This window comes from Jaculus jaculus, chromosome 17 (genome assembly GCF_020740685.1).
Source record: "Jaculus jaculus isolate mJacJac1 chromosome 17, mJacJac1.mat.Y.cur, whole genome shotgun sequence".
Taxonomy (NCBI): Eukaryota; Metazoa; Chordata; class Mammalia; order Rodentia; family Dipodidae; genus Jaculus; species Jaculus jaculus.
In genome coordinates, this window is record NC_059118.1 from 49163416 (window position 1) to 49176454 (window position 13039).

A 13039-nucleotide genomic window follows, 5' to 3' on the forward strand; every position below is an offset into this window, starting at 1 on the left:
CCTGGCTGGAAAGGCAAATTAATATGGGTTAAATGAGGGTCATTTCTAAAGATGCTTATTGAGAGGGTAAATATTTTAGTGATGGTGGCATGCACTAGATACCCTGAGTGGCTATGCCTGTTGGTGGAATCTGCTTCTAAAGGCAGGAACTCTTACTAGGTAGAAAGTGACCACCAGATCTTTATTAGCTGTCCTGTGGTAGCATCTTCTGAGGTTCGGATTTATTGCAGAGTCATGAATTGCTTGTCTGGTAGCATTGCTGAGTCATGAGTTGTCTGGTAGCACTGAAGGAAGCTAGAGTCACGTGTGCTGTTCACCTCTTAGAATGAGTCCCGGATGAGGGTCAGGCAGTCATCCTATCACATGATCTAAGGACTTCAGTATGTTATGACCCAGAGAAGCAGGTGTAGCTGGAAGTGTCTGGTGTGTTTACCTGAGGCTCCTCAGTCCTTCCTCTCTTCACAGCGTGTGTTATGAGCGGGTTCCGTGGCACCCTACAGTGGTCACCTTCATGTTGTCTGCTCTGTGGCATGGTGTCTACCCTGGATACTACTTCACCTTCTTAACTGGAGTCCCTGTCACATTGGCAGCTAGAGCGGTAAGCTTCCTTTCCTGTAGAATTGTCTGTAGGATCTTTTCTTTTTTTAAAAATATATTTTATTTATTTAAGACAGAGAGAAGGGGGGGGAGAGAGAGGGAGAAATGGGTGCACCTGGGCCTCCAACCACAAAAGAACTCCAAATGCATGTGTCCCCTTGTGCATATGGCTTATGTGGGTCCTGGGGAATCAAACCAGGGTCCTTTGGCTTTGTAGGCAAATGCCTTAACTGCTAAGCCATCTCTCCAGCCCTGTAGGATCTTTTCTTTTAAATTGTGTACATGTATGTGTGTGTATGGATGCATCAAGATCTCTTGCTATTGCAAACGAGTATCTGTCTGGCTTTATGCAGGTGGCTGAAGAATTAAACCCAGGCTGGCAGGCTTTGCAAGGACTGATCTTTTCTTTAGCAGCCTGATATGTGTTTGCTGCTATCTTTTAGGTTGTAGTAAGATTTGGTGGTGAAGGTTTGTGAGAATGATATTTTGATGGAGTGTGATTTGTCTCACGAATATTTTTTCATGGAAAAGATATTTTGAAAAATCAAAAAATAGAGCCGGGCATGGTGGCGTACGCCTTTAATCCCAGCACTCGGGAGGCAGAGGTAGGAGGATCGCCGTGAGTTCGAGGCCACCCTGAGACTACATAGTGAATTACAGGTCGGCCTGAGCCAGAGTGAGACCCTACCTCGAAAAAACAAACAAACAAACAAAAATCACAAAATACAAAAGTCTTCCTATTAGAGAAATCCTTTAATCCTTCAATGTATAGGAACTTAAGATAATTCTGAAGATGACTAGCCATTGTGTTTCCAGCTGATTTTCAGAAGGTGTTCATAAGTAAGGAACTTTAGAAGCAATATTTACTACTTTAAGAAATGAACAAAATTTTTAATCATTAAAGATTGAATAAACATATTACAGATGATGATTATTAATTAATGTAGGCTGAGTTGGACTTCAATTTGCTTACACCCTGCTTCACTTCTCATGTTGGTATCCTAAGCCTAGAAATGATTGACAAAGTCTGGAACAGTGAGACAGAATCCCTGGAATTGTGTCCATCTCCAATGGACACACCTCTTGTCTGATCCAGTCAACTTAGCTTGTATGAAATTGCTTTTGAAGTCCATAAATTTTATTCTTTAGGGGTTTCTGAGGAGCCTTGGTTTGTGCTTCCTGCAATTCATCTGTCATAAACCAGGAAGGGGAAAGTTGACTGTCTTCACATCAGCTGAACATGTATAGAGACACTTGGAATTCAGGGGCTTCATGCCTAAGTACAGTTTTGTACTTGATTTGCATTCATTCTTTGGTCGTGACGACAGCCTTCCTTACTTATTTCACATGTCAGGAGGTTTTAGTGGCATTTGTTGCACTGTATTTTAGATGTGAACCTTGCTGTTTACTCATTCTCCAGTGCATTTATTCTATGAATATTTCAAGATCATGGCCATATGCCAATCAGTGTGCTAGGTGTCTGGCTGCCACAGTGACTGAGACAAGAGCCACTCCATTGAAGGGTTCCTATTTAGTTAGATGTAAGTGTGTTGGATTCTATATGTGAACAAAGTGAAATATTTACTGCTATTCATGCTAAGTAAAAAATTCTAAAACTTAAATGCATACCTTAACACATTTGTACATGGGAAGCAGGGAAGGTGTTTTCTTTTCTCCTATTAAATCCATACTCAGCTACGAGAGGGCTGAAGACATGGCCAGAGCAAACAAATAATAGTCAGAACTTTGTGTAATATATGCAGAGTACCATCCCTTTACTATCTTTGTGGTCTCAACTGGCGTTAGTTTTTGTAGATCATCTTTTATAGAGTAAGCTAGGTAAGGAATGAATAAGGGAAGATGGATAAATAGAACCTTTTTTTAACATCCTGCTTCATAAACTCAACAGTCATACAGTCTTAGGCCTTGGAAGTTAGCTAATAAAATCTCTGTTGCCAAAGCATGAACTGTCCTGAGGAAGTGAGGACTGGAGAAAGGGGTTGTTTGCCCAAGTCTTTCCTGCCTCTGTTTGAAGTGCTGGCAAACCAGCCGTTGTTTGCAGCTCAGCCTTGGAAACTCCATTCTGGATGTTAGATGTCTTTCTTGTTGGCAAGTCTAGTTGCATGTGGCAACATACCCACAAATGCGTGTATTCTTAGACATTTTCCATTTTCTGCTTGTTTTTTTGGTTGGGGTGGTGAAGCAGGGTATCAGTGGAGCCCAAGCTGGCCTCAAACTCACTATGTAGTTGAAATGACCTGTTTTCATTGCCCACGTGCCAGGATTATAGACCTGCATCATCTTGCCTGGCCTTTCACTCATTGCAGAGAATTGTCTCTTCATCCAGTAATCAGTTTCCTCATTTGTAAAGTGGGAATGATGTTACTTATATGGTGGGTTTGTTGGAAGAAATGGGCCATGGAAAAGCATTAGCACAGATGTGGCACATAGTAAGCTCTCAATTGATGGTGATATTTGCACTAGCATAATCCACAGGAAATGGTTAGGAAACAGTGCAGAAATTTATTTATAATAGCATGAACCACAAAGTTGCTCATAATAGCAAAACAGGTAGGAAAACAAGCTAACTTTCTCATAATCAGTTTAAATTTACATCAGAGATTAGTATTAACTGACATGGAAAAACAGCTATGATAGATTACAGAATAAAAAAAAGGCTAAAAATATATGGATGCCAATTATGAATAAATGTGGAGACATAAATAAGAAAAGTTTGGAGATCAGTGTGTCAAGTTCTTAAACAGTGATATTCCCCCCCACCCCCGCAGGGGAGATGTTAAAAAAGAATAAAAGCTAGGTGTGTTAGCTCATACCTTTAATTTCAGCACTCAGGAATCCTAATAGAATCACTGTGAGTTTGAGACCAGCCTAAATTACAGAGTAAGTTCCAGGTTGGCCAGGGTTAGAGCGAGATCCTGCCTCAAAGTGCCAAAAAATAAAAATATTTTCAAACCTAGTTGTTTTTTAAATCTGTTTTCAACAGTGAACCTGCATTTTTTTTTTAAAAGAAAAGTCCTTATGGTATTTATGGTTGAGAATAGAACTTAGGTGGCTGGTCATTTTCTGTAGCCCGTGTTCTGTGGCCTAGCCTGTGGGAAGGATAGAAGTTACTGATCTTTATTCCTGTCTCTCCCCCCCATGCCTTTTGCTGCCATTGGCTCACAGGTGAGAAATAACTACAGACATTACTTCCTTTCTTCAAAAGTTCTCAAAGCTATCTATGACGTGGTCACCTGGGCTGTCACTCAGCTGGCTGTTTCTTATACTGCAGCACCCTTCGTTATGTTGGCAGTTGAGCCAACCATCAGTTTATACAAGTAAGTCTCCACGGTTCTCCGTTGATGCTTCATAAGCTTATGTCTTCTGTGCTTGACCTGAAATTGGTAAACAGAATCAACACACTGAGACTATAAATGTGAGGAAGAGGCAACCCCAGAGATATCAACAAGCAAACATCAATTCTTATGACCAAGGCCAACAGGATTCCTTAGCCCATTCCTAATGTCATGAAAAGGCTGTCATGGCATTGCATTTGAAAGGGATGGACAAAGATTAAAATCTCAAGGGTGCACTGGCATGGTGGTGCCCACTTATAATCTCAGTACTTGGAAGGCAGAAATATGAGCATCAGGAGTTCAAAGCCAGCCTGGGCTATTTAAAGAATTCCAGGTTAACCTCTAGCACATCTGCCTGGAGCACATGAAAACCTGCAAGGAAGTGGTGACATTAGTATTGCTCCCATTGCTAGCCTGACAGCCAGCTCCAGGGAAATGGTGACGGCACTGTGGTCAATCACCACACATCAAATCAAAAACTCAGAAGCTGCAGAGAGCTCAACCAGACTGCTGACAGACCTGCCAAGGCTCAAGGACATTGCACAAGAGGAGTGGGAAGACTGTAAGAGCCAGAGAGTGGGTAGAATTATCCTGAGACACAGTTCTGTCCTCCACAGAGACTGACTGAGGCCTTAATTACCTAAGTAAACATCAACTACCCTACTGAGGACAGTCCTTAAGGAAAGTGGGATCAGGGGACAGGGGATATAAGACTACAATAAAGAAAGAGTAAAACCTAATGGAAATATGACCAATATGAAATATGTTCATACTTTAAAGTTCATGATAATACAAATAATTATTTAAAAAAGAATTCCAGGCTAGTTAGGAAACCTTGTCTCAAGAAAAGCAAAGAGAAGATAGAAAGGGGAGGGGCAGGGAGGGGGAAGAGGAGGAGGTAAAGAAGAAGAGAAGGAGGCAGGACAAATGAACTCCCAAGCACTCTGAGGGCACATGTCTATCTTGCTCTTGGCTCTTTTTCTCTGTGAATGAAGTAAGCTATGTGGGAGAGGAGGGCACTGAGGCAGGGATGGAGCAGGAGCTGCTGGCAGTTGGCGGACTGACTTGAGTAGGAAAAGTAATAGTAAAGAGTCCTGGGTTATTTTCTGAGCTGCGATGCTCCTGGGTATGTGGTGGGTATGTGTACTCCTACATGGGTATGGTGAAAGGAAGTAAGGGGCATTGAGGGAGGAAATAGCATTTTCCCTGAAACCTTTAGGAAAGATCTGTTAGGCCCTTCTTTTCTTTTTATTTTTTTTTTGTTTTGTTTTGTTTTTTTGAGGTAGGGTCTCACTCTGGTCCAGGCTGACCTGGAATTAACTCTGTAGTCTCAGGGTGGCCTTGAACTCATGGCGATCCTCCTACCTCTGCCTCCCGAGTGCTGGGATTAAAGGCGTGCACCACCACACCTGGCTAGGCCCTTATTTTCAAATGCTGGTGCTTCAGATGAACGTCAAAAAAAATTGTGTACTTTTATTATTTCATGCTAATGTTTAATCAATTGTGTTTTCCCACTGTTGTGAAGTTCTCTTGAAATGCGTGGCTACACTGTGCAATGAGGCTAAGAACAGAGTGCACCACAGGGCGCCCTGGCTAGGAGTAGGCATGGGAGTTGGGCGTGGACCACGCAGAGGACACAGGCACCTGGCACTTGCCTGGACTCAGTGAATGATCAGCTGTGTTATTTAGTGGATAGCACAGGTTTTTCCTCATTGACTTTTGAACATAGTGTATTTGTAAAATGTGACTTATAGCCAGGGAAGGTGGCACATGTCTTGGATCCGAGCACTTCGGAGGCAGAGGTAGAAGGATTGCTGTGAGTTCAAAGACATCCTAGGACTACAGAATGAGTTTCAGGTCAGCCTGGGCTGGAGACAGACCCCGCCTCTGATTTTTTTAAAGTGATTTATAAATAGCAATACAGTTGTTTGCACTCAGAAAAATGACACCATAAATTGTGATGCTGTGGTGTGTTAATGGTGTGAATGAAAGGAAGACCAAGGTTTTTATGACCCTCCCATCTCATGTCTCTCCTCCCAACCACCCTAAGCACAGGAAGGAACTTCATCTGAGGGTCTTCAGTCCAGCTGAAGCTTGAGTGTTCCAGAAGGGTAACTTGTGGGAAGAAAAGCTATTTTTGACCCTACTTGCAGAGCCTCTGCCAGACTTGTTACTTGTGTTTGTGCCTCAGGCAGTATTCTTTCACCCTTTATTGTTTTCTGCATTTTAATTACACACACACCCTCAGCAGTAGACTTAAGCCCCATTGGAGTTTTTGGTTTTCTAGGTAGGGTCTTGCTGTAGCTCAGGCTGACCTGGAATTCACCTTGTAGTCTCAGGGTGACCTTGAACTCACAGTGATCCTCCCAGCTCTGCTTCCTGAGATTAATGACATGAGATTTAATGGCTTCACTGCCACACACAGGGTAGTTTGGGTTTTTTGTTTGTTAGTATGTTTGTTTTTGTTTTTTAAACAGGGTCTCATGAAGACCAGGCTTGCCTCAAATCCACTATGTAGCCAAGGCTGACCTTGAACTTTTGATCCTCCTGTTTCTACCTCCTAAATACTGGGATTACAGGTGTACACCACCATGCCTGCTTTGTGCGGTGCAAGGGGCAGAACCCGTGGCTTCATGCATGCTGGGCAAGCACTCTGCTAATGGAGCCATACCCTAGTCCATGCTGCTTGCTTCTCTCCACCGTCTGGTCATAGTCTCTTAGGTTTGGAGCTGTCTACTTCTGACATTATTTCCCCAGAAGTCATGCTATGTGACTTTTCAGGAATGTGTTTAACACAGAACTGCAGAATCCTGCACCTAGCTGAGCATCATGCAATACCTACAGTGTGCTGGGCCCTGCGCTAGAAGCTGGGGATGGAATGTCAGATACCAGCTAAAAAGTCTTTCTTTCCCTGGCAGAGGTGCTAGTTTGATGGAAAAGGCAGGTAACAGCCAACAAATTTGTAAATACACAAAGGTTATGGGGCACCAAAAGAACAGTACAGAGGCCTAGGAACACATCTAATAGGCGTGGGACTCAATTCTGATGAAGGTGCCAGCTTCAGGGAGGAAATGGCATTTGAGCTCAGTTCTGGAGGCTGTGCACTGGGCTTGCAGGACATTGTGGTGTTTGGGCGATGGGGATAGCACAGGAAAGCCATCACAGTTGGAGGCAATTTCAGGTCTGAACTCCAGAGCAGCATGAGTATAGAGTGTAGACCTCAGGATGGACTGGGAGGCTGAGGAGGGATGGAAAATAGAGACACCCACTCACTGTGTGGGAAGGGGAGGCCAAGAGAGCGTGGGTGTGCAGAGATGCAGGCTGAGAGAGGGTGGGTGTTTACAGAAGGTGCAGGCTGAGAGAGGGTGGGCGTAAACAACACAAACCCAGCCCCTGAACAGTAGATCTGAGTTTCAGACTTGGGCTCACTTTAATGACATGATCAGTAGAGTAGTTACCAAAAACTTCCTTAAAAAGCTATTCACTGCTTGCTAAAATAAAGTTAAGAGTATGTTTGTGATAACATGCATTTAGCCAGCTGAAGTAAATGCTAATTCTTGCAATAGGGCTCAAAGGGAAGCATTACATTATTAAGTAATTTGTATTTTTCTTAATTTTTAAAAAATAAAACACCCCCACTTAGGATGAAATAATTTTTATTTTGCTTAACCTAAAATTTGGTCCACTAGAGATGATATCCTAATGTTAGTCTGGTTTTATATATAAGTTTCCTGTTTCTCATCTATTTCAGTAGGTTTATGTTATTTTTCTTCCCCTTTGGTAGGGAACAGTTTGTAGCAGCATAACACATGTCCCAAACATTGGTCACCAGTGCATGTAGCCCCTGAGCATTTGATAGTCTCTGGAAGACTGAGCAACTGAACTTCAGGTTCAAGGGAGACTGGAGAGGAGCAGTTCAGTTTTATTTAATTTGAATTTTAATAGTCACATGTTGCCTATGGCTTATTGCTTGCACCTGAGAAAGGATGCTCATAATCCTTGAAGAGAATCACTAAACATGTTAAAAGAAATTTACAATTTCCTGGCTGTTTTGTGAAGGGGAGTTCAGTTGTCTTCCAGGCCTACAATGTGTTTGGGCTGAGATCAATAACTGGCAGTGAGTGACAGTTGTATGCAGACCTCCCTCTCAGAGATCCTTTATTGCTTAGCTTTTAAATGTGTGACATGCTTTGTATTTAGCTCTGGCCTGTTTTCAAATTTAGAGTGTCTTCAAATCTCAGCTTTTAAATTTCTCACTTTTCCCCCATAAATTTTCTGTTAGCTTTGAGTTTAATGAATACTTAAAAGTGTTATGACAGAAATCTTTTAACTGGGCTTGATGGCTCATGCAGGAAGATCGTGAGCCTAGTCTGAACTGTATATTGAGTTCCAGGCCTGGCTGGGCTACAGATTGAGACCTTACAAAAAGAAACCGTCTATAAAATCATTTTGAAAAGCCAAATTCTCATATACTTTTTGGTCTTTAAATAATTTTTCTTAAATTCAGTGTCTAAGTATGTTTAAATTTGTATATGACCTTTTGTAGACAACAGACTCCTTGAGACTAGGTACAGTTGCTGTCAGTATCTGGATTACAAGATCAGCTAGCTGAGTATGCTTAATGTTAGTTGAGAGTTTTCAGCCAGCCAGTCTGACCAGAAAACGAGAGCTCAAGGTTACATGAGAGACACTGCCTTAGTGAAATCATGCAGAAGAGCAACATAGGGGACACCCCACGGTTTCCTTGGGTCTCTGCACATGTGCTCAGGGCACATACAACCTCACATAAATGTGCAAGCACTCTATATACCTACATATGCCACAGATAGACACCCAAAAATATACTGATTGTCAGAACAGGTTATGAAATGTCACTAGGGAATTACAGTTTTCTTCCCTTGGTTATCAAAGTCTTTGGATTCAACTTAACATAATTATTCTAATGTAGATTTAGTCACATATGACGGATGGAGCTGAACAAAAGGACAGAGTAATTTAAGCATGTTGATTTTGGAAGCAGTTCTTTCTTCCAGCTAGGGTAGGCTTGTGAGCGTCTCACTTGATTCTCTCAGTGTTCATCGTAAGATGAACTTGTCACGCACGTGCTCTCCAGACTGTGATTAGATGGTCAGTTTCTGTCCATGTTCACTCTACTATTCAAATGGCCATTAATCATGTAATTAGCCCTCTACATCCATGGCCTGAAAATGTTTTAGTAAATCATGTCCGTACTGATGTCTCTCATGACTTTCCTTGGAGACATTAGAAAAAAATCTTTGCACCCTGATCAAAGAAAGACTCTATCACCCGACATGGTGGCACACACCTTTAATCCCAGAATATAGAAGTTAAGAGTGTTGTGAAGGGCTGGAGAGATGGCTTAGCAGTTAAGCGCTTGCCTGTGAAGCCTAAGGATCCCGGTTCGAGGCTCAGTTCCCCAGGTCCCACGTTAGCCAGATGCACAAGGGGGCGCACGTGTCTGGAGTTCGTTTGCAGAGGCTGGAAGCCCTGGCGCGCCCATTCTCTCTCTCTCCCTCTAGCTGTCTTTCTCTCTGTGTCTGTCGCTCTCAAATAAATAAATAAAAAATTTAAAAAAATTATTAAAAAAAAAAGAGTGCTGTGAATTTGAGGCCACCCTGAGACTACATAGTGAATTTCAAGTCAGCCTGGGCTAGAGTGCAACACTACCTCAGAGGAAAAAAAGTGAGAGAGAGAGAGAGAGAGAGAGAGAGAGATTCTATGAAGTCCAGCCTAACAAATGAGTTTATTGAGGTGATCTAAGAGCATAGATGACTCACAGGTTGGTGCACTGCTAAGAAGTCCTACCCTCAGTCAAATTTTTTACCCTCCTGTGCCATATACAGTTGGGCAGGAGAGAGAGGTGATTGGAATCTTAGGGGAGGTGGTTGGCTGACCTTGTGACCACCTCCAGAGAAATGGTACCAGCCCTTCTACCCTTCCCACAGGCCTGGCTGTCTACTGTGTAGTTCTGTTTGTTTCATTGTCATGACTGCGGGACCAAAGTCTCCTATAGATCATCATAGCTTCAGGGTGGGGCTGGCCAGGTCAAGCCCAGAGGAGACAGGTGTACTAAATTGAATGTATGTAGAACTTTCCCCCTGCCTATATTTTCTAGCCAATATGGTATAACAACTATTTATATATCATTTATAATGCACTCAGTTTTCTTTTTAAAACAGTTTTATTTATTTATTTATGTGAGAGAAAGAATGAGAATGGGCATGCCAGAGCCTTTTGCCACTGCAAGTGTACTTCTGATGCATGTGTCACTTTCTATATCTGGCTTTATGTGGGTTCTGGGGAATCAAATCCCAGACTGGTCAGCTTTGCAAGCAAGCACCTTTAACAGCTGTGCTTTCTCCCCAGCCTTGCATTCAGTTATTTTAGTAATCTAGAGATGATTTAAAATGTTGGGGAGGATGTGTCCAGGCACGCACAACACTACACACACCATTTTATGTGAGGGACTTGAGCACCCAGATAGTTTTGGTATGTGAGGAGGTCCTGGGACCAATTTCCCATGGATGTCAAAGGACCATTTTATGTGTCCTATTTCTGTTTCCCTGGGGAAAGGGGCAGAATATTATGGCTTTTTGGAGATCCCAGATTAATGCTTTAATGCCGTGTGTGTGTGTGTGTGTGTGTGTGTGTGTGTGTGTGTTTTACTGGGAATTAAACCCAGAGCCTCACACTCGCCAAGCAAGTGCTACCACTGCAGTATATCCCAGCCCTTGCATTATCCATCAGTTAATACAGTTAATGTTAAGGAAGGAATAAACAATGAATATACATTAGTGCTCTTGAGTATGCAATAAATGTCAGAGAGCCCTTCCTGTTGCTAAAGGGAAAAGCAGCTTGTCTTGAGCCAATCTGAGTTATTTTGATCATTATAGAATGGAGGAATGGTACACAAATAAGTTGTGGTTATTCTGTCTTGTTACATTGTTTTTCTTTAATCTTAGGAGAGCATTGGAGGGCCTGAGGATACAGCTCAGTGGTACCGCACTTGCCTAGCATGCACAAGGCCCTAAGTTCAGTCTTCAGCAAAGGGGATGAAGGACAACAGCTAGATTAAGTATTAGTTTGTCCTTTCCATGTGACTCTGGAATAGTTACACCAGTATGAATTGATTTTGTTTTATACGTTTACTGATAAGTCAGCTCAGGTTTGAATTGGCACCTCTATCGTGCCCAAAGAATCATTAGCTCTCAGAAGCAAGGCTTGGTTCTGACTAATACAGATACAGGTTGTTTTCAGGGTTAGGGCCTTCTGGTTCATAGGCAGATAGGAACTCCTCACCCTTGAGAAGACATGGAAGAACCACACTGGGTTTTGTATTTTGGGGACAGAGTATTGGGTTTGGATGTGGCTTTCTGTTCTTAGGTTCTGAGCGTTGTAGATTTCTGACTGGCATGGGTCTGGTTAGGACAGGGCTGTCTCTGTCCTGCTCTGGTGTCTCCTCCAAATCTGCCCTGTTCATGGACAGAGGACAGAGTGCACGAGAGGGAGAGGGTCGAGGAGACCCCAGCGCTGCCACTGAGGACCGGGTCTTCCCTTGCTGCTGAGGCAGCTGTGATCATGTGTGTTCCAAAGTGACACCTTTGAAAGATAATTTGTGTGCTTTTAATTCTAGGTCCATGTACTTTTTCTTTCACATCATCAGTCTACTGGTAATACTTATTCTGCCAATCAAGCAACATCATACCCAAAGACAGCCTCGGAGTCTGAATTCTGCTAAGAAGAAAACAGATTAATACCACCTTGGAGAAAAGCTGAATGAAAACATTGCAAGACATGGGAAAGACGAGATGAAAAGGCTCAGTGGCTCTCCGGTGACTTAGAGGAGATGTTTACATGCACCTGTTTCTGTTTCTTTTCTTTGGAATTCAGGGAATCTTTTCATAAAAGGTGTTTATGAACCAGCCCTGGCTAGTTTGCTTTCCTACTTTCTAGGACCTTTCCTAGAGTTTTCTTTTCTGATGTTATTCCCAGTCACTGAAATCAGGGTGCAAAGGATCCAGGCACTTCCCTAGGGCTTAGGAGGCAGTTGTTGAACTGACTTGCCACAGATTTCTGAAATCAGAACATAGCAGGCGCGGTTGCTCCTTGGCAAGCTCCAAACCCTTGGACCTGTGACACTTGGGAGAACCTGGAGGAGAGTGATCATGGAGGGAAGTTTTCAGGGCATTGAAAACCCTATGAAGTGGGAAGATTAATCCAGGATGCTGGAAGACACTGACATGCTCTCAAACAGGCTATATCCCTGCCCCCGGAATGTACCCTTCCCTTTTTGATCAGAAATCAGAAAGTCTTCTTGCTGCCTCGCCAGGAGCTGGGAGGGGCTGCTGTTTTCTGCCTGCACAGACCTGCTTGTCCAATAATGGCCCTGAGAAGACACAGTGTCCAAGGCAGCTAGATGCCTTTCCAAGGGCTCGTTTTTGTAAAGTGATATAAAGTTGTAGAGAGGCTTGGTGAGAAGCAGCGGATGCCTGTCTCTTTTCTCCCTTGTTTCCTGGAGGTGTTAGTGATTGTGGCCATGATATGTGCAAGTGGATCTTCATAACCAATTAAATCAGCTTTATTTTTGTGAATAGTAAGATTGGGAAACTGATGCTGAGGGTTACTTCTCTGCTCCATCTTCCTTATGAATGTAATGGCTCCTTTTGGGGACTTCTCTTGGGAGAAGGAAACATACTAAGTGTTTTGGATAATAACTGTGATGATGATGATAAAATATGTGCTTCAGTGATGTTCCTCAAGTGGCTTGTGAAAGAGAAAGCTTACTCAAGTGAGAACATCACTGAATAAATAGAATGTTTCTATATAAAGGAAATGTTTCTCTATGAAAGACTTGTTGTGTCAAGTCATATGTGTGTACATGTGTGTGTTTTCACAAAGATGCACAGTTTTATTTATCAGAAATTGAGCATTATAACATGCTTGATTTTTATTGTGTATGTCAGGCACTTAGTTTTATTTCTTGATAAGATTCATGATCTTCAGTTGGTAAAGTGCTTGACTTTCAAGTATGAGAACCTGAGTTCAATCCCCAGAAACCATGTAAA

At 42.6% G+C, this 13039-nt stretch overlaps 1 protein-coding gene across 2 annotated transcripts in view; it reads left to right on the forward strand.

Moving 5' to 3' along the window:
• The window catches only part of Mboat1 (membrane bound O-acyltransferase domain containing 1), a 126026-nt gene extending 113318 nt beyond the window's left edge, over nucleotides 1-12708 (forward strand). For both annotated transcript variants that reach the window (XM_004668387.2, XM_045136718.1), the window contains 3 exons: nucleotides 466-598; nucleotides 3784-3935; nucleotides 11608-12708. In XM_004668387.2, coding sequence (XP_004668444.2) covers nucleotides 466-598; nucleotides 3784-3935; nucleotides 11608-11728 — 406 coding nt within the window. In that variant the 3' untranslated portion in view covers nucleotides 11729-12708. The remainder of the gene's footprint in view (nucleotides 1-465; nucleotides 599-3783; nucleotides 3936-11607) is intronic.
• The last annotated feature ends 331 nt before the right edge of the window (nucleotides 12709-13039 follow it).